The sequence below is a fragment of the Chinchilla lanigera genome, unplaced genomic scaffold, assembly GCF_000276665.1.
Source record: "Chinchilla lanigera isolate Chin_1 unplaced genomic scaffold, ChiLan1.0 scaffold00013, whole genome shotgun sequence".
NCBI lineage: Eukaryota > Metazoa > Chordata > Mammalia > Rodentia > Chinchillidae > Chinchilla > Chinchilla lanigera.
In genome coordinates this window covers 26,236,028-26,259,970 of record NW_004955414.1, presented here as the reverse complement: position 1 = coordinate 26,259,970, position 23,943 = coordinate 26,236,028, and the positions used below count along the sequence as shown (strand labels likewise).

General features: G+C 49.1%; 1 protein-coding gene across 5 annotated transcripts in view; it reads left to right on the top strand.

Annotated features, from left to right (window-relative positions):
• The window catches only part of Mrvi1 (murine retrovirus integration site 1 homolog), a 112,422-nt gene that overhangs the window by 37,677 nt on the left and 50,802 nt on the right, over positions 1 to 23,943 (top strand). For 4 of the 5 annotated variants that reach the window (XM_013511910.1, XM_013511908.1, XM_013511906.1 and 1 more), the window contains exons 1-6: positions 1,259 to 1,363; positions 17,692 to 17,789; positions 18,753 to 18,823; positions 20,937 to 21,110; positions 23,074 to 23,151; positions 23,781 to 23,830. In XM_013511910.1, the coding sequence (XP_013367364.1) occupies positions 1,295 to 1,363; positions 17,692 to 17,789; positions 18,753 to 18,823; positions 20,937 to 21,110; positions 23,074 to 23,151; positions 23,781 to 23,830 (540 nt within the window). In that variant the 5' untranslated portion in view covers positions 1,259 to 1,294. Of the gene's footprint in view, positions 1 to 1,206; positions 1,364 to 17,691; positions 17,790 to 18,752; positions 18,824 to 20,936; positions 21,111 to 23,073; positions 23,152 to 23,780; positions 23,831 to 23,943 lie in introns of those variants that run through there. The other variant, XM_013511909.1, reaches the window with a different exon arrangement.

The following is a 23,943-nucleotide window of genomic DNA, read 5'->3' as shown; positions in this document are numbered from 1 at the left end:
ATTACACTGTTTTCTAACTGCCTTCCACCACTGGACACCATGCTTTGTGGGGGCCAAAACCATGTTTTCATCACGTTTGTGTCACTAGCCCCTAACACACGCCTGGTGGAGTAGACATAAAGTATGCATTTGTGGAGAAAGAATGATTCGGCCCATGTTCAAAGATGAGATTTCGCAAGGTGACCAGCAGAGGTTGCTCCAACTGTTTCAGGACAGAGTAGGGCCATGTATTCAGGGCAAATGACAAAAGCCAAGATTGGAATCACAGACATATTCCAACACATTGCAACACTGACACATTCCAACATTTTAAACACAAATCAGTAACCATTTTTAATGACTCCTTTGAGTATCCAAGTGAACTAGACACCTTGCTCGCATCAGGGAGCTAGGTACGAAGGTGTGCGTGTTGGCTCAGAGGCCTCTGTCTGAGCTATGCCAGGTGCCAAGTCCCACTCTGCCCTGCAGCACTGTGGCTCTCAGACTCTTCCTATGCCTTTCTGTTGAACAGGAAGGCGCCTAATATCATGGGAGGTGGCAGCAGTTTCTGGCTCTTCCGCCTGTGGCCTCTATGAGTCACCTCACTTTGGACTTGGGACACAGTAGGTACTCAGTAAAAGCTGTGTCCTTCTTTTTGCCCAACGTCCCCCTTGGGGAAGTCAGGAAACACAGTGGAGAAAGGTTGTGTAAAATTGTGAAAAAGAGCCCTGGTCTCAGGTCAAGAAGCCCTGGTGCAAACTCTTGGTTTTTGTGTGATTTGGGGCAAGTGGCTTCTGCTCTGATCCTTGGTCTGTAGAACGGGACTATTAATGCCTACATCAGAGGTCATCATGAAGAATCAATTAGATGAGGGTAGTAATGCTCTTAGGATAGCAGCTGCTACCCAGAGGCGCACAAATGCCAATCTGATCCTAACAGAGTACCCTCCATTAGCTATGGCTCTGAGCAGTTTGAAGTACTTCTCTCCCTTCTGGGATAGCTGTGTTTACAGTAAGGACCAAATTAGATGTAAAAGGTCACCTCTGACTTTGTAAACAAAGCCAGAGAGCAGGAGGAAATGCAATTCGAAATGCCCACTCTTAGCCTAGCTTGACCTCCAGCGTTGATGTAAACTCAAGCAGGCTTTCTCTGTGGCTCGTGGAAAGAGAACCCAGCTTGGGACAGGGTTGGGAAGGGATTTGACTTGTCCTTTTGGCGTCTCCCCAGCCTGCGGAGCCCAGGCCTCTTGGAGCATCTTGGGGGCTGGCGCAGCGGAGGTTCCGGGCACACGCAGCCGCTCGGCCAGGAGGTTGCCATGCCCCACATTCCCGAGGACGAGGAGCCCCCCGGAGAGCCACAGGCAGCCCAGAGCCCCACCAGCCAAGTAAGTGCCCCCTCCCTGCCCGTGGTTAGCCTGGCTGGGGGCCAAGCCGAGCGTCCTGGGCTGAGGCCACAGCTCTCCAGCTGACCAGAGGGTTTGCTGACAGCCTGCTCGAGCGGGCTGCAGTGGGCCCCCTGGGGAAGTTGTGTGTGGCTTCCACACCAAGGAGTAGTGAGATCCTGCATACCCTGAGTGTGGAACCTTCTAGGCTAGGTTGTCTCTAACAGAGGCTTCATGGTATCAAACCACCCTAACCCCATTGGATCCCTCCTAAACTGGAGAAAGATTCAGAAAAGAGTTGCACCCTCAGAGAGCCCAGTCATCTCAGGGTTGCTGGCAACAGCTAAAGGTCACTTCAGTGCTTAAAATGAAGATCAAAAATTTCATAGTAAATAGTGAAAAAAGCTTTCAATGCAATTTCATCAAAAAACAGGAGATAATGAAGACAAGTTTATTAAAGAGCGTATCATTGAGATTTTATTGTGCAAAGAAAATTATGAAAACAAGGTATTTTTAGCTATATATATTCCAGAGTGTAGGTTGATATGCTACTTCTTTACTGAACGAAGAATGAATCAAGTGTTGATTTTGGTGCTGATATATTTACTTTTTATACCAACAAACTGTGTTCATGTAATGCTGCGTTCCTCACATTTTACTTTACAGCATGACCACTATTCCAAGGATCTCTTTAAACTTTTAATCGTTCCCTTTTGAAGAATTTATCTTTCTATCATCCTCATTTTTTCTTCATTTGCTAACAGATCCAGCTTTATCTGATCCTCACTGGTGGAAGACCTTGCACGTGAAGTTCTCTGACATTGTTTTCTTTGCCTCCGTGGACTGTGCAATTAGTTTTCAGGGAGCTTGTATCATCTTGTTATGCCTGACAGCCGTCCAAACTGACCAGAGCCAGATGGGAGACACTTGCTAAGTGAGGGAAGAATGTATGAGTGAGCATTATTTTTCCAAACGGGCAGACTGCGGCTGAATATTTGCATGTAATGATGTTTGTTTTCTTATACTTCGTGACTGTGGGAACTTAGAGAACATATACTTACAAAAGAATAGCCCTTCTTGACCCAAGCTCATGGGACTGAGGTGATGCAGAATTTGACAGCCTTGAGGGTGAGGGATGCCCTGTCCTTAAATGCCTAAATGACAGTAGGTCGAGCCACCATCTCTCTGCCCACAGACTGAAGGTTAGGGTTTTTCTAAGCATCCCATATCCGCCATGGACATTTTGGGCCACTGTGGGTGGTGTTTATCAACAACTCTCAAAGCTGCCAAGCAGGAAATGGCAACACCAAGCAGAACACTCATACAGATTCAAATGTGTCTGCTTCCAGCTCCTCAGGTCACAACTTCCCTGGATTCTGTCTCACTCCCCAGGCTGGACTTCTCTCGCAGTGGCCACTACTGACCCCTTCCACTTCACCAACAGAGAGAGTGCCCTACAGTCAGATTCTCATGCAAAATCTAGCTCCCCAATCCTGGGAAGCTTCCTCAACTTCCCAAGAACATAAGTATCCCTAAAGAATAGTAATAAATAATAATAATAATCAAATCAGACAAGATGCAACTCCATCAGCAGTGAAGACTAGCTTTTATATTCTGGTTCCTGACCTCTTTAATTAAAAAACCTTTCAAACCATATTCTCAAGAGGCACAAAAGAAGACCCCAGAAAGACTTGCTGGCTCTTCCTATCCATGTGGCTTCACGTAGGTGCTGCTCCACTAGGCCAAGGTGAAAGTGAGTTTCCAGGGATGGCCCAGCAAAGGAAGGAGCTGATGGTGCAGTTCACAGCACAGACCCTTGCTTGGCTGGCCAGTGCTCCAGATTTTAGCTTCCCACAAGCTCAGTAACCTGTAACCTTGAGCTAGAGCCAGACTTCTACAAAATGATGGGCAGTGCTCTGATGGTGTCCGAAGGCCCTTCTCTCTCTGTGCCTGTAGGAAATCAAGATACCTATTAAGTTTGCAAAGACTGATGGCTTCTGCATTGCTAGACCTCAGCCGAAGGACCTGTGAGAAATTCAGGTGGGTTAGGAGCCGGGAAGCCCAGGTCCTATCAGGGAAGACACAGAGCATAGGATTTAAAAGTATAGGCTTTTCGGTGAGACCAGTTGGCCTGAATCCCACCCCCTCCACATCCTGGTCCAGAGACTTTGAACAGAGTCTGTAAACTTAGTCATCCCTGTGGGTCCTTGTGTGCTACCCAGACCAGTATTAGCTGTTGTCTCCTAGATGCTACCTGGTCAGCCCAGCCCGAAAGCACACGAAGAGCTGGGGCAGCTGGACCTCAGACTAAAGGTTCACCTGGGACTGTACATTCTCTTACTCTCTGCCAGGCTCTGGGCCTCCTTGAACTCTCCAGAAGGCAGCTGGACATGGTCACTTAAGAGCTTCTCCTCCTTTTGCGTGCATCAAACTACCAAAATTGGATTTTGCAGGAGGCCATGGCCTCAGGGGAGGATCAGGCCTCCTGAGCCCAGCCGGAGCCTCCAGGGACTGGAGCCTTCATCCCCGGGAGTGGCGGAAGCAGGCAGCCAGGGAAGCTGGCTGGCCAGGAGGGCTCATCCGGAAGTCCCAGCACTGTGTGAATTCCCACTGTATGAAGCAGGCACAGACAGAGCATCCTTCTGAGTTTACAGTTCCCTGGGGTCCAGTCCTAGTTCTGCGTGCTCTGGCCCCAGTTCCCATTTCCCATCCCCGTCATGAGTGCTAGCTGAGGCCTTCTCACACAAAAACACAGAAGCTGCAGGACTAGAGTCTATTTGTGCTCCTGCCTGTCCTCTCCGTCTCTGTCTCTCTCTTTCCCTAATCAGAGCCGTAATCAAATTCCACAGAGAAACAGCCTCTCACAGTGTGCTCTTCAAGGCTGTGTTCTGAGCAGTGTTTGCAGGGTTGGCTCATGAACAAGATGGGTCTTAAAGGGAAGAGTTTGTAGTTCAGGGGCTCTGGCAGGAATAGATGCAGTCAGCCTGCAGCTTTAGGGAACCACTGAATGGCAGACCATCAGAGCTAGAGGGACTCCAGGCCACTTCTAAACTCCTCCAAGAAACGCAACGCTCTCTGTCACTTGAGTCCCAAACCAGTCACCTTAGAAACTTATCAAACCCCAGATATCTGAGCTAACCTGGACCTACCTAACTGGAGTCCCAGGGGTTGCATCTTGTGAATCTGTAGGAATATTTCCAGGCTCAGGAGCTCACTATTTCATGAGGAAGGCTGGGCTTTGCCTGGCCACATCTGTCCTGGGCAAGCTGGCATCTGCCTCGCCACTAGGCTCTCTCGGTTCTGCTTGCACAAAGCCTGCAGTGGGCAAGACCCTGTGTATGAAGGGAGGGTGCCTGGATTGCACCAGTGTCTCTCTTCCTCCAGTTCATCAGTCTTTGCTCCTATGACAGTGTCTAGGACCTCCGCTCCTCCTTCTCAGGGCACATGGCACCCTGTCCCGTTTCACCACACAGGCCCAGACCCCAGAGGCACTTTGAGCAGGGCATCAGAGGTTTCCTGGCCTTTGATCAGCAACTACTTTAAGACTCTAACTCACTGGGACAGTACAACGTCCTCAGAGGTGCCTTGCAAACCTGGGGTACCAGGGCATTCGTGTTAGCTGTGTCTGCCCAATTTGCACTGGCTCTGGCTTCCCTCTGAACAACCTTGATTCTCCTCCAAGCGTTTCTGGCAGCCTTCAGGGGAGGTCCTGGTGAGCTTACAGGCCAGTGTTACCTCCATATTGTCTGCTCCAGTGCTCCCTACATTCCCTATCCCTGCCCTAATTGCCACAAAGCCACTTAACAATGACAGCTGACCGGATGCCGGGTGGTATTCTACTGCACTAATTCACTTAACCTCCAATCAGCCTTATGAGGTAGGTGTTATTATCGTTTCAGAGTTGAGGAAACTGAGACACAGAGAAATCAACTACCTTCCTCCAATGTCACACAACTCACAGGTGGCAGGGCCAGGGTCTGAATCCTGGCAGCTTGGCCCCAGATATCATGTTCCTACTCTGTGCTCCACACTGGTGAGTTAGCTGGTTCGCCATCTGTGAGAGCCCTGGGGCCTTGGACAGGGGCACATTTCCTGGCTCCCAGTGCTACTTGTCTGAAAGGGGTTGGTTAACTTGGGCTCGGGCGAACATTCTGTCCTGTGACCTCTGAGGCACGGTATCTTATGGCACTGGATCTCCTCGAGTTCTCTCCAGTTGCTGTCCTCTCAGGGGCACAAGGCATGGGGCCAGGAAGCAAGCCCCAGGTCACACAACCCACAGAGACACAGTGCTGTCCTTGTGACTGCCTCACTCCCTTCAGCCAGATGGTAAAACAGCTCAGTGTGGGGCACGGTGAATCCTAGAACATGGATCATCGGCTATGGCCTGGCTTAGGCCACATCCACAAGCCTCCAGGTCTCCCCAAGCAAATACTTTGTGCTTGTTTTTTGATGCCCTGGGCAGACATTGATGCTTAACCTGTTATACAGTGGAATCTTGTGGGTTAAGATCATTGTACCACTGCGCTAACCAGTAGCATCCACTCTCTCCCTTTCCCTCAAATTTAAAGTAACTGAGAAAAGCTTGGAGCATCCTCTGGAGAAGCAGCTATCTTTGTGTGACCCTAAGGAAGAGGTCTGTTTATGGACATCTAGAACCTCCAGCCATCGCAACTCCTCTTCTTTGGGCTCAGAATTAGAGAAGTGCCACCAGAGCAGTAGGTTCCATGTACCAGGCACTAGGCTAGCCTCTTTGTATACATTATCTCACTTATCCCTCACAATGCCTTTGTGAGGTAAGTACTACTATTTCCATTTATAGATGAAGAACTTAAGAACAGAGAAAAGAAATGACTGCTAGATAACACAGCTAAGTAAGTGGTTGAAGCTGAATTCAAACCCAGGCATCTTGACCTCCTTTACCAAAGTTTTATCTATCTGTACCAATAAAGTACTAAACAAAGTACTCAGCTCATAGTGCTGCGGCAAGCAGGAACACCGAACCGACATGCAGGATTTGGAGGCAGTCATCAGGTTTATTTAATACCAGTGGTCTTCGACGAGCTTGCTTTCTACAACAAAGAAAGCCAGGCCCCGCCCCCTGGTGGTCTGGGGTTTTTATAGGCTTTTAGAGGCAAGAAGTACAGAATCAGAACTGCAGGCTTTTGATGGGACAGGGCAGGTCCTCTGACTTTGGGGAACAGGTGGGTTGAACCGGAAGCGGAAACAGTGCCCAAGATGTTGGCATGGATGAAGACCCAGGAAGTGAAGTGCGGGCATCCGAGAACAAATGAGGTTGTATGACATGGGGCAGATTGGAAAAATAAAAACAGAATAAAAGGGGCTTTTCCACTTTAATAGGAGGTGCTCAGTCCCTAACCGAGCACAAAGTGGTTTGCAAAAAGTTCCACATCTGTCAATGCAGTTGAACCTCCAATACTGTGAAGCAGGCAGGATGAAGATCACCTCCCCAGCAGACCGGAAACTCAGAGCAGTGGTATCTTATCCAAGTGAGAGGAAAGAAACCAACATGCCACCTCTTTACCAGGATCTCATGACCACCTCTTTACTCATGATCTCAGTTAACTCAATAACGTTCCTAGAAGGGAGCTATGACTGTGCTCATTTTATAGGCCAGGAAGTTGAGGCTTGGAAAGGTTAAGCCAGTTTTCTAAGGTCACATTGAGAAGGAAGTTGCAAAGCCTAGATACAGCATCTCAGCTGTAAGCCACAGAACAGGGGCTATGGTTTTTTGTTTTTCTTCTTTCTAGTTCAGAAAATACCCCATTATCAGGCAGCGGGGTTTGAACACACAGGAAATGGATGACTGCTCACTTCTGCACGGCAGGCGTTCCACAAATAGAGAAATAAGGCGCATTTACTCAACAAATGTCTATTGAATTTGTTCAGTAAGTGTTTGTTCAGCATTAACCAAGCTCTGCTCTTGGGGAGCTCGTATCCTAATGGATTTACAACTGAACATCCATTCTCTGACCTGATTTGCTCTCTGACCCTCATGACCTTCTCTGAGTAGGAACTGGAGGAGTCTTGCTCTCCGCTCCCCCGAGATGTCTACAGTGGAGCAATAGAGTTTACTACTTAAGCAGCAGCCCAGCTTCTCTCTCCATCTCATTTGCCCTGACTGTTCAGGCAGTGTCTTCACTGGTTCCTATCCAGATTCTCTCTACCCTTTGCTGGAGACTCCTTGTGAAGTGTATTCTCCCCACTGAGGGAAAAGAGCTTAGGACTCAAAAGAACCAATCCTCTTTCAGGAATGAGATGAAGACGAAATCCATAATCCATATAAAATACTCAGAACCCAGTAAGGACTAAAGAAACTCCAAACTTGAGAGTGAGAAACCTCATCCCTGCTTCCTGAAAGCCAGGCACTTCCCTAAACACTTAACACTCAGGAACTGCACACTAAATGCCAAGAGCTAGGTATACTGTTAGTAATCCATTTTACAGGTGAGAAAGCTGAAGCCAGTAAGTGCACTCTAACCACCAGAAACCAAGGAGGAAGTGCTTGAATGCTGCCAGGTAGGACTTTGAAATAGTCTTCCTTGAGGTCATTTCTACTTGTCTTACCACAACTTTTGTAAAAACAGCCTCAGTTAAGATCTACAGTGAAATAATTTCAAATAAGTAATCAACACAGATTTAGAACCTGACATATGAGATTCTGGAGAGATCTGCTCGGCACTTGCTGTGTGCTCTCCTTCCTCCAAGGCAGATATTATCTCTGTTTCACTGGAGAAGACACGGAGTCTGAGGGGTTATATAATCGCCAAAGGTCACCTAGTTGTGTTGAGATTGAGCAGAGATTCAAACCTAAGTTTCCTACCAAGGTGTTCCTTCCAGCTCTGCCTCTCTCTGATGCTACCCAAAAGTAAACCAGGGTCTGGAGCACCAGAGGCCTCAGACACTGGGAGCAGGTATGTAAGGCGCCATCCTCTAGGGAGAAGAGGGAGCTCCAGGAAAGGTGACGAGGACAGTCATAGAGTAAGAGCTATGAGATCAAAGCTGTGGGACAGCCCAGATCCGTGATGGCAAACCTTTCAGAGCTTTCAGTGATACAAACAGCCACTGCAGCACGCGTGCCATAGGTTTGCCACCGCTGGGCAGATGGCACATTGGAAGTGCTTGTCTGCAGTTTCCATTTTGAACAATGGAGTGGTTTGCTGTTCCCTGTTTTTCTGACACCCTGTCAAACTATGTATAAGCTACTCAGGGTCAAGGCCGCATCTGTCACATGCTTATCTCTACACCAGCATAGACCCTGGCATGTAGTAGGAGCACAGGGGAGGATGAGTGGATGGGTAGATGTCTCACTGGCCGGATTGTATGACAGGCTGAGGGCATCACTGACCTGCTGCATGACTGAATAGCTGGACTGACAGAAAGATGAGGTGGAAGAAGGAACAGCACTAGGAGAAGACAGAATATGATGCTGGGAGGATGGCTGGCTGGCTGAGGGACTCGAGAATATGCATGGTGTGATGATGAAAGCAGGACAGCCTGGTGACAGTTGATCAATGGCATCTAGGAATAGAGTGAGCAATGGCAGGAGGGCCCACTAGGAGCAGGGCAGGCCGTGGGCACACGGGGGACACACAGGGTGGATACTCAGCAGTCTGTGAGGAACTGGAGAGCCATCCACAGTGCCTGGAGGTGAGGAGCCGACCTCAGCAAAGGCACTTGTGCTCCCTCCTGTGGCTTTAGGACTTACCGCTAGAATAAATATTTTCTAACAGGTCCTCTGAGAGTCTTTGTGTCCTGTAAGAGCACCAATTCCCCTTTGGGGCTGGGCTTGGTGCCTTGCTTAGTACTTTATAGATACAGGTAGATAAAACTCTGGTAATTGAGGTCAAGATGCCTGGGTTTGAATTTAGTTCAGGCTTTTCCTGAGGCTGTCCCTGCTGACCCTCCAGACCCCAAGAGAGGAAACTGGGGGTACACTGAACAACTGAACCGTTGCACCACCCCCACCGTCGTGACTACAGTATTATTGCTTTATCTGTTTTTATCTTTGAAACGAGCCTGGGAAATGGAGGTTACTGGCTGCATATAATGTTTGAGAACATAAAAGTCAGAGAAGTTAAGTGACTTGCAGGAAGTCACTGAGTTGGGACTCCAGTCTGAGACTACCTGGCTCCTTGCTACCCCTTACTGACTGACATCCGGCCTGGGCAGGAGCTAAGCCCCCCATACTCACCTGACCTGGGGCTGGGGCTGTTCTTTCCAGTTCCCCGGCCCAGGCCTAGTCACATGATATCATGGGGGAATTGCAGCTACTATTCCAGTCTGTGACACTCAACTTTATTTGTCCCTGAGCTCAGGCACTTAAGAAACTTGTGCATTCCTGGGACTTTATGAGTGAAATAAACGTTTAAGTGTTTCTATAAGATTTATTTAAGGGGAACAAAATGTGACCCGCTGGTCTATTGTTGGGTGAGCTTGCTGGGAGACGGTTCAGCCCTGCAGTGCTTGGCTGACTCCAAGAGGAAAATGTACCACTGGGGAGGCTGGGCCCAAGGGCCAGTGAGAGGGCAGTGGCAGAGGGCACCCTCCGCCCTGCAGCTTTCCCTCCTGCTATGTATCCAGCCTCTTGCTGGCTCCGGGGCTCCCCGGAGAAAGAGGCACCTTTCTCTAGAAGATGGCTTGGGAGCATGACAGGAGTATCAGAGGCATGCAGGATGCCAGGATGCAGGGTAGATGAGACCAAGGCAGGGCAGGCAGCTGGAGGAGCCGTGTGGCAGTGGGAAGGACACACCCATGTTTAGTCACCTTCGACATTTACAAGCAGCACAGCCATGTGACAAGTTAGGGACCAAAATAGGGGAAAGAGGGAGAGAATTATACCAGTGACCAACTTCATGCTCAGGGCCTCACTTTTATCTTCTCATTTCACCATCACGAAGCTATGACATCGGGAGGTTTTATCATCCCTGACTTGTAGGTGGGTATCTTGAGGTTCATTTGCAGGATTAAGTGAGAAACACAGAGCCCAGCACACAGCAGTTCTGAGTAGCTGTCCCTCCCCTCGATCCACACTCACTTTTTGCTGCCTGTGCCTGTGAACCACACGATCCACGTGATCCTCACCAGGCATCTGCTCCTTGAGAAGCAGCAGGAGAGAAAGGGATGGGGCAGGTGCCAGTGGCTTCCTGGGAGTCGTGGAGCACTTGGACTCGTGTGGCCAGCTGCCCCATGCAGATGCTGCATCGCTGCCTGGCCAGAAGGACGAATTTATTCCTACTTACCTCCTACATTAGCTCATGGTGGGTCAGACCCACAAGTAACAGCAAGTTTCCTGGAGGTCAAATTCCAAAGCAATGAGCTCAGGTGCAAAGGTGATAGGGGATTCTAACACCCAACACTTATGGAGCTTGACCAGGTACCAAGTCCCCTCCACAGGCTTTCCATCCAGTGTCACCAGGTTTGGTGAGTGAAAACATACCTGGATCCATGCAATATAGAGATAGACTTGCACTAAAAAGTATTCATTGTTCATTTAAATTTCAAATATAATTGGGCATCTTGTATTTCATTTGGAAGTTATATTTTTGTATCAATGTGTTTAATTCTATTCTGTGGAATAGCTATTTCACACACGAAGTCACCAAGGCACAGAGAGGTAAGTAACTTGCTCAAAACCACACAGCTAATAAGAGGAGAGCTGTATTATAATAATGTGGCTTCTGAGCCTGAAGACCCTGAAGTCCCAAAGTCAGTGACTTGCCGAGCAGATTCCATATTCAGTTGTATGCATTTCTGAGCAAGTGTTCTTGAAATCCTGCCTTCTATTAGCTCAGGGTGAGAGCAGAGCTGGGTCTTTGTACTAAAACCCAGAAGCATTCACCCCAGTGGGCCCCTGGAATCTTCCTACCCTCTCCTTCCTACATTACTCTCTTCCGGTCCCTGCTAGAATAAGCAACAGCCACACCAAAAATAGTTTTGTAGAAAACTAGAGTTGCCACAGTTTGCCCAACCAATCTGTGAGCTCATTAGGGAAAGAGCCCTTTGACTGTCTTGCTTGTGTATTTTGCACACATTGGAGGGGTGAAGAGCCTTCCAGGACATTCCATCGGGGATGAGAGATCTCCCCTTGATAGCTCTGAGCTTCCTAGTTTGTGAACAGCTTGGAACTGTGTGTATCTGTGGCTACATGTGTGGTACTCACCACCCCTGGCTTGGTTCTTTCTGGGTGCACACCTCTGCCCCTACTTTCCTCCAAGGGAGGGTACCTGCAGCCCCATGCAAGGGCGTCACCACAGAGAGCTTTGCCGTGAATAGCTTTTAGCCAGCAGGCAGGGAAAACTACCTGAAAACAGCTCCTTCCAATGCCTCATGGGCAATTTACCTTGTGGGTGCCAATGCTGAGGCCGTTACCCACTGAAAGGGATGGGTCCTGCCACTGCTTGCACCTCCCGCTGTGCTGATAGGAAGCACTGCGTGGTTTGCCTGCCTCATCTGCCCCTCGACTGAGCACAGACCCTGGCCATGACAGACATTCCATAAATGGACAGAGTAAGGAGTAAGTAATAACATGGAAGTGTTCACAGACCTTAAACCTTTCCTGGAGTCCAAAGAGAATCCTGTCACTGGCAGCACAGTGTCTGTTCTTTCTGAGAGCAGATCCTTCCTCAGTAAGACTTGTAAAATTGTTGAGTCAATCATAAAAATAGTGGTTAAGAAATCTGCACAGTTAATAAGCGGATGGAGCTTCAGAAGTAAAAGATGAGAGAGAGATGAATGCCGTGAGAAGAGAGATGGATGGATGGATGGATGGATGGATGGATGGATGGATGGACAGTTGCATAGACAGGTGGATGGATGGAAGGATGGATGGATGGATGGATGGATGGATGGATGGATGGATGGATAAATGAATGGATGGATGGGTGGATGGATGGATGGATGGATGGATGGATGGATGGGTGGATGGATGGATAGGTGGATGAATGGATGGATGGATAGATGGATGGATGGGTGGATGGATGGATAGGTGGATGAATGGATGGATGGATAGATGGATGGATGGATGGATGGATGGATGGATGGATGGGTGGATGATAGAGGGATGGATACGGAGGATTTGGGCAAGAAGAGTAAACAAGGGAAGAGTCACCAGAGTTCCAAGTGTGAGAAAAGCAGAGGAAATTTTTAAAGGGGAGAGATGTGAGGATAGAGGTTAAATTTGTTCCCTTTTCATGTCCTTTGAGAGGTGAGAAAAAGGAATGAAGATCCTTTTCTGTTGGGTTTTGACCCATGGAACAGTTCTCTAGCACAGTCCTCCTCAGAGCTTGGAGCATGTGGATCACAGCTTCACTGGATTTCAGGTCAAATAGTTTAATTTCAGAGCCAGACCAGAGATGGGTAGAAGGAGCAAGTGCTTCTCTTTGCTATGGATATTTATATTTATTAGACTGCTCCCCTATTTTTATGGTCTCTTGTTTTTATATGTTACACTCTACTGTTGGTTGTTTCAAGTTGCTCTGGGAAATAGGGAGTATGTCAATTCTTAGAAACAGATATACACTCTACCACTACCACCACAGTTACTTTTTGAGATGGGACATAAAAAGTTCATAGTTGACCCATCTCAGCCATCAAATAGATGCAGCCCATTGACATATGTGCACATTGGGAATCATGCGGGCCCCACTTTAGGAATGACAGAAATCATATGATATGGAGTCTATGAAAATGTTTTAGCCAGTATACATTTTCTTCTTGATCACTGGAGGACTCAAAAGCAAGAAATCCTCTAGAAATGGCCGATACAAAAAAGGCAGTTTTTAAAGCTCACTCCCAGTCAGGCTGGGATCCACTCAGGGAAGGAGCTTCACACATACCGTGAGCACAGTCAGAGTTTTGCTTTGCGCTCCTGTGGCAGGTCACACATGAGCCACCAAGATGACAAGACTGGGGAGAGATTAAGCACACATCCGCTGTGCACCAGAAAACCAGCCCTGGATAAGAACCACTCGACACAGGGCCAGGGCCCGTAAATGATTGAAGCAGACCTATGGAGGATACATCAAACCAGGAGTTACTCTGTAGAAATGTGGATCCAAGACTGCTTGATATTTCAGTTTCAAGAAAAGCCAGGCATCCAGACCTGCACAAAAATTGTTCCAGTTATGAAATGTTGGTAACTAAAAACTTGTAAGCACTGCTCCTAGACAAAAGGCCCATGGATTTGTAGTTGGCACCTTTGAGCTCCAAGGCCATGCTTCAGGTGGTACACATTCCCTAACTGACCTTGGAGAGACGATTCCAGCCAGAGACTTTTTATGATGTGCACAGCAGACTGTGAGAAAACTTCAGCCCTTCCTGCTCACCAAGGTCCACCCTGTACAAACCCCCACTCCTTCCTCTTGTCTGGCACTCATTCAGCTTGACACCATCCCTGGCCCTGTCTGCCATGGCCTCATCCTGATGGCCGCCATGTTGACACACTCCTTCCCCTTCTTGATCTGGGCCTCTTCCTGCATGCCTTCAGGCCCTCCATCCCAAGCTTCCTGCTTCCCTGCTGGTCCCTGGGGAGTCCCTCGGTATCCCTGTTGCTCAGTGGCCTCTTATAGAGGAGCCCAGGGGACAGAAGATGAGAGAGCTGGTTCACTCACAGTAGAACAAATACTTGTTTTTTGCTGTTGTTTTTAAAGTCTTGATTAGTGAGCATTTGTAGGCCAGTTGACATTAAGTGTGTGCACATCCATTTTTTTATTCTGTTGACACAACCTTCTTTAGAGACAGAGCAAGCCTTTGACCATTTTACTGTTTCAGGAACTGAAGGATAATGTGACAAGAGGATAAAGCTGGTGGTCAGTTCATCAGCAGCCCATCAAGGTGACAGTGCTCAGGGAATGAGTTGTTGTTTGTTGGCAAAACTCCTGGACGTTGCTTCCAATAGCCCTTGACAGAAGGGTGGCGATCTGTGCCCCTAGAGGGACTGGCGCTCTGGGGTCATAAGGGCAGGTCGGCCAGTCTCAGGGGCAGCGCCATCACTGATGCCTGCAGGAGAGGGTAGATGTTGTAATAACTCTGCCTCTTCCATCATCTCAGCCAGTGTGAATCATGGGGATTCGTGGATGGAACTGCTGTCAGTATTTCTGTGCTTACTGTATGGGCAGTCAAGTTATTCCCAAGCCTAACCTTCATGGTTCCCTGTTTCTCAAACCACAAGATTAAACTCTTTAGCAATCAAAATCCTTCAAAAACTGACTCAACCTCTTATTCAAGTTTCATTTTTCTCCCATTCCTAGGATCTCCTAGCTCATATACCCTGTGATCCATGCTCCTAATACCTAATTCCCAGTTATGCCTTTTGATGATGTTATTTCCTTCGTCCCGAACCTCTCCCTACTATCTTTGCCTTGCAAACCTCTGTTCATCCCTCAAGACCCATATTTCAAATATCCTTCCCCAAATAGAGCCTTCTTCTCCTGACTAGAGTGTTCTTTTCTTTCTTCTGTGCTTACGCAGAATGAGGTCCACTCCTTGTCATTTTATGTTGATGAGTAGTATGTTGCTTTTCTGAATCTCTTGCTTGACTATGAGTTCCTGCTGGTCTTCTCTTTATTTATTTATTTTTTTTTTTGGTTTTTTCCGGTACCGGGAACTGAACTCACAACCTTGCGCTAGCCAAGCAGGCGCTTTTGCCGCTGAGCTAAATCCCCAGCCCCTTGGTCTTCTCTTTCTATGTCAAGCTGCATATAAAGCCTGTGGTGGCAATTGGCATGTGGTGGCAACTAAAAAGTGCTTGTTGGATGACAAACAGGTAATCTGACAATAAAATAGTCATTCACTGAAAGTATCAACTAAGAGGTAGGTGCCTTATGAACATTATTTTAATCTTCACAGCAACTTTGTGAATTAGATTTTATGACCATGGGGCTAATAACTCCCCAACACAGCCAATAGGTGATGAGCAGGAGCTTGAGCCTGGGTTGTCTCTCTTCCAATAAACAATGCTGCTTTGTACCCTTCCTGCCCCGTTAAGTTCCTGCAAAAAAAACCAAAAAAAAAAACAAACCCAAATTTTCATTTTATATGGTGGGAGATTCTGAACACCTCCCCTGCTCCAATCGCTGAAGTTCCCTGCGCTCATGAGGTCCTGGATAAGGACCCAGAGTCCAAGCAGGGGCTTCTCAGGGATCTGGTGTTGAGCTTCCAAATAAAAGCTTCTTTTCTGCAAAGGAGACAACATGATGTTCCCTGGGAGGATTCTTACTTGGAGACATCTCTAACTCTCGTCACCTTATATTTGAGAAAGTGGATTGAAAATGAGAAGATTTGGCTTTCCTACAACTGTGGGACTTAAGAAGTTCAGACAGCACTATTCGGGACCTACTTAATAAGAAAGTATAATGTGAAAAGGAAACAGGTTCCTCCCACCTTGCAGAGAACTAACACCTCTGCCCTCCAGAATGGGGCCCAGTTTGAGCTCCACAGCCAGCAACCCTTGGGCCATGGCTGCAGAGGGGTCATTGGAAGTAAGGACACTCAGTGGCCCAGTTCCAGCGGGACTCCCCGACCCAGGAAAGTGGCAATGCGTCTCCTGGCACCCACTCTTCTGACAATGTAGGAAGCAGCCCCAGCAGCATGGAGGTGGTGGTGACAAGCTTGGAGCATTGGGAGACAGGCTGTGGTGTTCACAGAGGGGCGTGGTGGCGCACACCAGTCAAGGAGACAGGCAGGAGAAGGAAAAAGGAAGGCATCATCTTAAAAGGATGAAGGGATAATGGACAGGACTTCCAGAGAGTCCTCAGGCAAACTGGGAACAATTTTGAGAAGAAAATATTGCGATATCAGGTAGCAAAAGAACCAGAGAGACACTGTGTACTGCTATTAATGTGGCCCTATGTTTACCCCCGGTCCACTCAGCCTGGAGAACCGAGGCTGTGGTGCATCTTTACAGATCTTATTGTAGATCCCACATTGTGGTGGTTTCAGTATTTCATCCATCCACCCTCCCTGTGGATATCTATTACGCCCCTGCCATGGTCTTATACTTCAAGCAGCCATTAGTGCATATAAGTATATGAATGCACCAACCTAGGATTTGAGAATTGTCTTTCTGTTATTTACTTAGTACTTGTGAAATGATACCTCAAAACACTAAGGACTAGCCAATAATTTTGTTCTGGTTTCAGAAATATACATTTGTACAGAGAAGCATTTCTACAAAGGAAGAAAAATTTAAACTGCAGTCCACTGCACTACACAAGTCACATTTACCAAAATTCAAAATTACTCCAAGGCAAAACTGTCATGGAATACCGGGACATGTAGAGGCTGCCACCTTTTCTCCTGGCTCTCGTTATTTCTGGCCAGGCTGGCCTCAGTCTGAGGGCTCCGAGCCATTCTTTCCATGTGTTGCTGCCGAGACTAACAAGGGAGGGTGTGTGGTGCCCCAATCTTTTTTTATTTTTTGGTACTAGGAATCAAACTCAGGACCTTGCACTTGCCAGGCAGGCGCTGTGCCACTGAGCTGTAGCCCTGGCTGTGCTGCCCCAATCTTAGTGCATGGTGGTCTGTGCCAATCTTGGGCAAATGCCTGCTGGGGAAGGAAGGCCGTGCTGCCCATCTTTTCTTTTGTGACTAATCCAAATAAACTGCACTCATGCATTATTCACAGTGCCCAAGCTAGGGAAGCAACCTAAATGTCTATTGGTGGATGTATAAAGAAAACATGAAAAAATGTATATATGCACATGCCCAATGGATTATTATTTAGCCTTTTAAAAGGATGAAATCCTGTCTTATGTAACCACATGGATGAATCTAAAGGACATTATGCTAAAGGAAATAAGCCAGATATAAAAAGATAAATAGTATACGATCTCATATGTGGAATCTTAAAAGGTTGAATTTGTGGAAACTGATTAGAATGGTGGTTACCAGGAGTCTGAAGGTGGAGGAATCCGGGAGAAGTTAGGGAGTACAGACTTTCAGCTATAAGATGAGTAGGTTCTGGAGATCTAATATATAGCAGAATGACTACAGTTAATATTAAAGTTCTTCTCCGCCTGAAATTCACTAAGTATTCTTAGCACACACACAATTAACTGAGGTGGTATATATGATAATTGGTTTAATTATGGTAGTTATTTTGAAGTTATGCCTATCAAAATGTCATATTGTATTCCTTGAATATGTACAATTTTAATTTATCAGTTATACCTTAATAAAGATGAAACAAACAAACACATTGTGTTGGTCCTTATGACAAAGATAGCCCCTGAGCATCGTGGTGCTGGGATGCTCACTGCAGCTCACTCCAGCACAAGCCTAACCCCATCTGCCTTTTTATTCTAAACCCCTAGGACCCTCCCTCGGCGGGAACATTCCACAGCCCACCCGCAATCATTCTGACCGGGGATGCCGGTTTCCCAGGAGAGGCCGACAAGTCCCTGGCCAACAGGTATGCAGCCCAATGCCTGAGCCTTGTGCTATGATGGGCAATTTTTCCTAGAATGTGGGGCTCAGAAAACTGTATTTTAAATAAATCTTTTCTTCTTTCTTGCACCACTCTGGTGATGAAATATTATCGAGCAATTTTTCAAAATGGGAGAGAGAGTTTAAGATCTTTCCCAACATGTATTTTCTTCTCCTGAATTTGGCCTTTGGCACTTTGTTAGCTATTAAGAAAGCACAAACCATAGCAGGGGATTTTCTCATGAGAACCACACAGACATTTGCAGGCAAATCTAGAAGGTGTGAGTCCTTGGCTATAGAATTCTGTCCTGGGCTAAGGCGAGTCCTGTAGGGAAGAAGGCATCTTGCAAGGTGACACTGGCTCACAGGTTCACTGACAGTTTCACTCTGCACGGGCCCATGCATTGGTCTAGCTGGAATTAGATTGTCTAAGTGCAGTTTTCAGAAAGCTAAAAAGATAATCCTCATATAGTGAGCACACGTCAAGATTTAACTTCACTTTTTAACAAGGGAAGCAGCAGGATAACGAAGTGGGTTCAGAGAAGGGTGATGCTGGAATAAAGTCGCTAATTTAGATATAAAATAACTTAAAGTTCTGCAGGGCAACAATGCCATATTTTTAGCTCTTCTCATTTTATAAGGTTTCCGCTAGTCAGATCTTAGCTTAGAGGCTGGGCCCTAAAGAACAGTAAATACTGTCATCAGTCAAAGTTGCATCCCCTTACAGCCAAGCTTGGCAAACTTGAGTGTGCATGGAAGCCGCCAGAGGCTTGTTAGATCACAGCTCTCTGGGCCCACGCCCCAGGGTTTGTCTGCATTTCTAACAAGTTCCCAGCGTGAAAGTCAGAGGACCCGGACACGCTCCTAAGATGATGTTCTGGGGTGACACTGAAAGATGATACTGGCATCGGGCAGTTTCCGGATCAGTCGACTCTGTTCTGCCTTTCAGAGCTCACAGTCCCCACAGGAGGCTTTCTCACCGACACCTGAAGGTCTCCACTGCATCGCTGACATCTCTGGGTAAGGGCTGGGCCAATGGGAAGGTGTGGTTGAGCAGGAAGACTGAGGTCCAGCGACTTGGCCAGACTTAGGTCCTTTCCCTCGCCCTCCCCAGCAAGGCAGAGCAGATCAGCCCCTCGGTGTTTGAGTCCAAAAGAAGTGCAACTCCTTATTTCAGTTTCTTCTGGAGAAAAAACAAGACCAACCAGCCCGAGGAAGTGAGAAAGTCAAAGGCAAAACAGCTGGGTGAAGCCGATTTCTGGGGCTCAGGGGGCAGCGTCCTTCAGCCCTGCCAGAAACACAGACTGAGCACATGCAGGTGGGCACGGGCCTGAGCGCAAGATTGGCTGCCCCAGTGCCCCCACCCCCCCGCTTGTTCCTCCATGGTTTCTCTCAGCCTTCCCTGGGATGCTGGGGTGTCACTGTGACACTGACTTGGTCCCTGCCTTCATGTTGATCACGGTCTATGAGACAACTGAGAAGTCGAGATGTAATCAGGATTCTCCTTCCCAGAAGAGCTAGGGAAACCAAGGCAAGGAGGGCCCTCATCCTTTCTGGAGAGAGGAATATTTATTGGGTAGGTGTTTCAGAGGGAACGGTATTAGAGTTGTCCCTGAGGGAGTTAGACAGACAGACAAGAGGGAAGAAAGGCATTGTGGGTGGGAGGAGAGATGTAGGAAGCACAAGCCACACAGAGGTCTGGGGGTGGCAACTGAACACTGCTGTGGGCACTAGCCAACCCTCTTTTGGATGACAGAAAGCCAATTCACACTAGCTTATCCCAAATAATAACAGAAGAATAGTAGGCAGGGCTTGCGGTTTCAGGTAGTACTGGATCCGGGTGCAGTACTCGACTTGCGCTGCTGGCTGTCATCCCGTTCCCTCTCTCAAGACTCCTTTTCGTGTGTGCCAGTTTCCTTCTTGGGCAGGTGCTTCATTCATGGTAGCAAATGGCTACCAACAGCTTCAAGCTTTTGTGTCATTACTGGTGAGAGGTTTTCTTCTCCATACCCCGTACCATTCCCAAGATTGCGTCACATGGCCACCCCCAAGCCAGTCCCTGATGCTGCCAGGACCGAGCGCACTGACTGACCAGCACTGGTACAAGTTTGCACATGTGGCACTTGGGTGGGTCGTGAGTGAGGGTGGTTAGCTCCTTCCTGACTAATGCAATGGGGAACCCAAAGCATGGGGTTTCACCCAGGGAGATGAAGTAGGGGTAGAGGCTGGGGAAGCAAGATGGGAGCCGGAGGAAGCTTGCTGCAGAGGGGCTGGTGTCCAGGGGGCCCAGGGGGACCAGGTCAGGCCTGCAAAACTGGCTGAGCCCAGTTTAGAGTGTGGCTGTCACCCTGAGGACCAGGAGGAGTCCCCGTGGGGTGAGGCAGGAGAATGGCAGGGTCCCCTCAGTGAGGATGGGACAGAGGGAATGACCTGAAGGCAGGGACCCCTTAGGTGGCTGACGGCATTGTCCAGATAGCGGCTGAAGAGCAGGAACAGAGAGGAGGGCAGGTGCAGGGAGAGTCGCAAATGGAGGTGAATGCAGCACTTGGTCAGGGGTTGGAAGTGGGGCTTGAGGAAGGAGCAGCTATGTGGAGCAAGTCCCAGGTTCCTGAGCCATGGCGTGGAGCTGGAGCCATTCGCCCAGCTCACCCCGACACACAGCTGGGGACGGGAGAGTCTGGGGAAGGATGGGGGAGAGCACGTGAGTGGAGGAAAGAAGGGAGAAGGTGGCCAGGAGATTGCACCTGTGGCCCAGGGTCTTTGGCTGGCCTTATCCACACCTTCAGTTTTCTTGCTTGTTAAAGAAGGGAGACCTGACGGACGGACACACCAGGCAGAACAGAAAGCGTGGAAATGGGGCTCCAGAATGGCCTGCTTTCAAAGCAGAGTGAGGGCAGAGCTGGGATCCCAAGGTGGTTTCGTGACCACCTGTGACAGAGCATTTGCCATAGCCGCAAGCTGCAAGCCTGAGGGGCCGGGCATGCGAGGAAGCCACTGTGTGTCCCCATGCAACCTTCTCCACAGACCAGCACCCCGCTGAGCTTCCCCTGGTCCAGTCAGCTCAAGGCAGCAGCCCTAGACCAAGGTGTGGGGCGGCAGGGGCTCTCATTCTGGGCTCACCTTCCCTCTGCAGACCCTGCGGGGCACGTCATTGACCTGGTAAATGACCAGTTGCCAGACATCAGCATCTCAGAGGAGGACAAGAAGAAAAACCTGGCTCTGCTGGAAGAAGCCAAGTTGGTGAGTGAGCGATTCCTGACCCGGCGAGGGAGGAAGTCCAGGAGCAGCCCCGGAGACTCCCCATCAGGTAGGGCAGGGTCAGGAGGTCCAGGAGGCTGCCTGGGGCCCTACAGGATAGGTAGAGGGGAAGGCCCAGGCCTCAGCTGCAGTGGGAGCCTTGCTTCCTAGAGGTGGTTTTTTTTTGTTTTTTTTTTTTTTAATACTGGTTGGCCTCAGTGCCTTTGCACTGAGCTACATCCCCAGCCCTTTTCATTTTTAACTTTGAGACAGGGTCTCACTAAGTTGCTAGATTGCCCAAACTGGGTTCTAACTTGTGATTCTCCTGGCTCAGCATCCTTGGACTCAGCTGCCCCTGGTGTCCAGGTGGCAGAAGGTTGAGCCTGGCTGACAGGGAGTCTTGGTCAGTTCAGAGGCTCTAAAATGCCTGGCCAGCTCTAACCCAGAAGACTGTCCTATTTTTTGCCCCTTGTGTGAGTGTCATGGCTCCTTGTGCCGAGAACAGTCAGCCCACGTGGTGCTTAACTCGGGCTCCCCTACTCCTCCCCCTCCTGTAATCCTGCATGGAGAGGAATCCTCTGTGTGCTGCCCCTATGCTCAGAGCCCGGGGTCTCCCTGTGTGGATGGAGCCTGTGTGGCTGCTCTGTGGGCCCTTCCTCAGCAAAGAGCAGGGGACAATGTTCTGTGCCCTCTCCCCCTGCCCCCGCTGCCCCGAGGAAGGACACAGGTACTCTGGGGAAGGGAGGCAGTCTTTGGGGTATTTACAGGTGAGAAGGAAAATTTCCCTGGGCCCTCCCACAGTCCCTCTTCTTCCTGAGCAAAAAGTTGAGGTCTGAGGACTTACAAGCAAGGGGAGCATTTGAAATCAGGGCCATCCTGGGACATCTAGAAGGTGTAGCTGTTACCAAAGTTTCAGGCAAAAGCCCCAGCTCCTGCAGTCTCAAGAGACCAGGCCTGGCCACCTGTCTCATGACCCTACTCAAAGAGATGAGCAGTCAAGGGCAGAAAAGGGGCTTGAATCAGCATGGCCATACTGGGAACACAGACAAAGAGGTTCAAAGTCTGTCTTCTAAGGCTGACAGAAACCTTAGAATTTGATAGAAAAAGGGAAGAAAGGCAAAAGTTGGGGGTTTGCATAGCTGGCAGGGCAGGTAACCCTGGTCTGGTTAATAGGTATCTCAGGACTGGTTCTCTAAGGACCTGGGAAAGCCATCATTTCCTGAAGGGGAAGTTTGTTTCCATCGTGAAATGCTTGCTCTCGCTTATGGGCGTGACCTTGGTTCCCCACCATGAAGGGATTGTTCCCCTTTGGGGCGTAACCTCATCATGGGGAGGATTTGGGGGCTCTGCTTTTCCTGGAATCCAAAGTGCCTACAGGTTTTGGGCAAGGCCTACTGGAGACTTTTAATCACTGCTCCAGGAGGTCTTGAACCAGTGTAAGAACTGGCAATTGACTGCCTCTGCAAAACCTGCAAATTACTTCAGTTGCTCTTAAGTTGGTGTCCTTAGCCTTAAAGGAGAATGAGATAGCCTAGGCAAATTCAGGTCTCATAAACCTCAGATTACAGAACTCCTTACATAATTAGCATGCTGACATGCAAAGCTGAGCAGGATTCTGACCCAAAGTTTTGAGGTAATGAGTGAAACAGAAACAAAATTGAAGGCAGAGATGCAAAGCTTTGTCCTGCCTTTAGTTATCCATTGGGCACCTTCAGGCCTGGCCTCGGGGTCCCTGTTACACAGTTTTTGAAGATTTACCTGCCAAGCAACGCCAGGTCCTCAGTTTCTGGAAGGTGCTCTGAGGTCAGGCACAGTAGGCTGAGGATTGTGACACTTCCTGGTCATGACTCCAAGGGCTACCTGTTGAGCTAGGAGCAAGGAGGGGTTGGGCTATGAAAGAAGCCTTGTGTGACAGTGCAGAACAGGTCCCAACAAGGCAAGTCCAGTTCCAGGGGCAAGGAGTACCTGAAAGGCTGCTTCTGTGAAGTCCTAACCCCTCACGAATGCCAGCCAGTTTGTGTCTGTCTCCACAGCTGTCTCCCCAAACCTCAGCCCTGGAGCTTCTCCTGTGCCCTCTAGGAGCAGCCTTCCGACAGTCCTCACCCCACCAGGTGAGGCCACGTCACCCCCCAGCATGCTCCCTACCCTGGCCTCTCCCTACAGGTGGCTGCTCAGGCAGCCACCCTCCTGCCTCAGCCTTCTCGTTCAGGACTCCTGCTGCATCCCTCCCCAGAGGGCTCCCAGCTGGCCCCGGCGGGGTCACCTCACAGAGGCAGGCACACTGTTGGGGCCTGGGGCTGATGCGGGGGGCAGCTGTACCCTGGAGAAGCAGGCTTCTGAGGACACAGGCGAGGTCATGCTCTGCTTGCCCAGCGGGGGCTCAGAGAGAATTCATCACAGAGCACATTTGGACCACTCTCTGTCCTTCGATGTCTTCTCTTCCAGAGCCACAGCCTCAGTCCAGCAAGGGCAAGGGGCTCAGCGCTCTGAGGCAAACTCAGCTGAAGTCAGGCAGCCTGGGTGCTCATCTCAGCACTGCCACTTCCCGGCCATGTGACCTTCAGGACCTCAGTTTCCTCAAACAGTTGCTGGGGGGGATCAACAAGGGCAGATGGGAGGCACTCAAAAGATGGTGACAATTCTGGTCCCCAGGCCCAAGGCTGCTAAGAAAGAATGCTCCAGGGAGGGATGTGGTGGGATAGCTGAGGGTCACCACTCACCAGTGTTGGGACCATTCCAGGTTTGGATGTGTGCAGTGGCCCACAGTCCCCGCCAAGATCACCGCCACAGGTAATTCGCAGAGCTGTTTCTGTGCTAGCAGCCTCTCCCCTGCCCTCTAACACCCAGGAGGCCATCCACGAACCCTGAGGGTGCTGGGTGGGAAGCTAGGCCTCTTTGAGGGC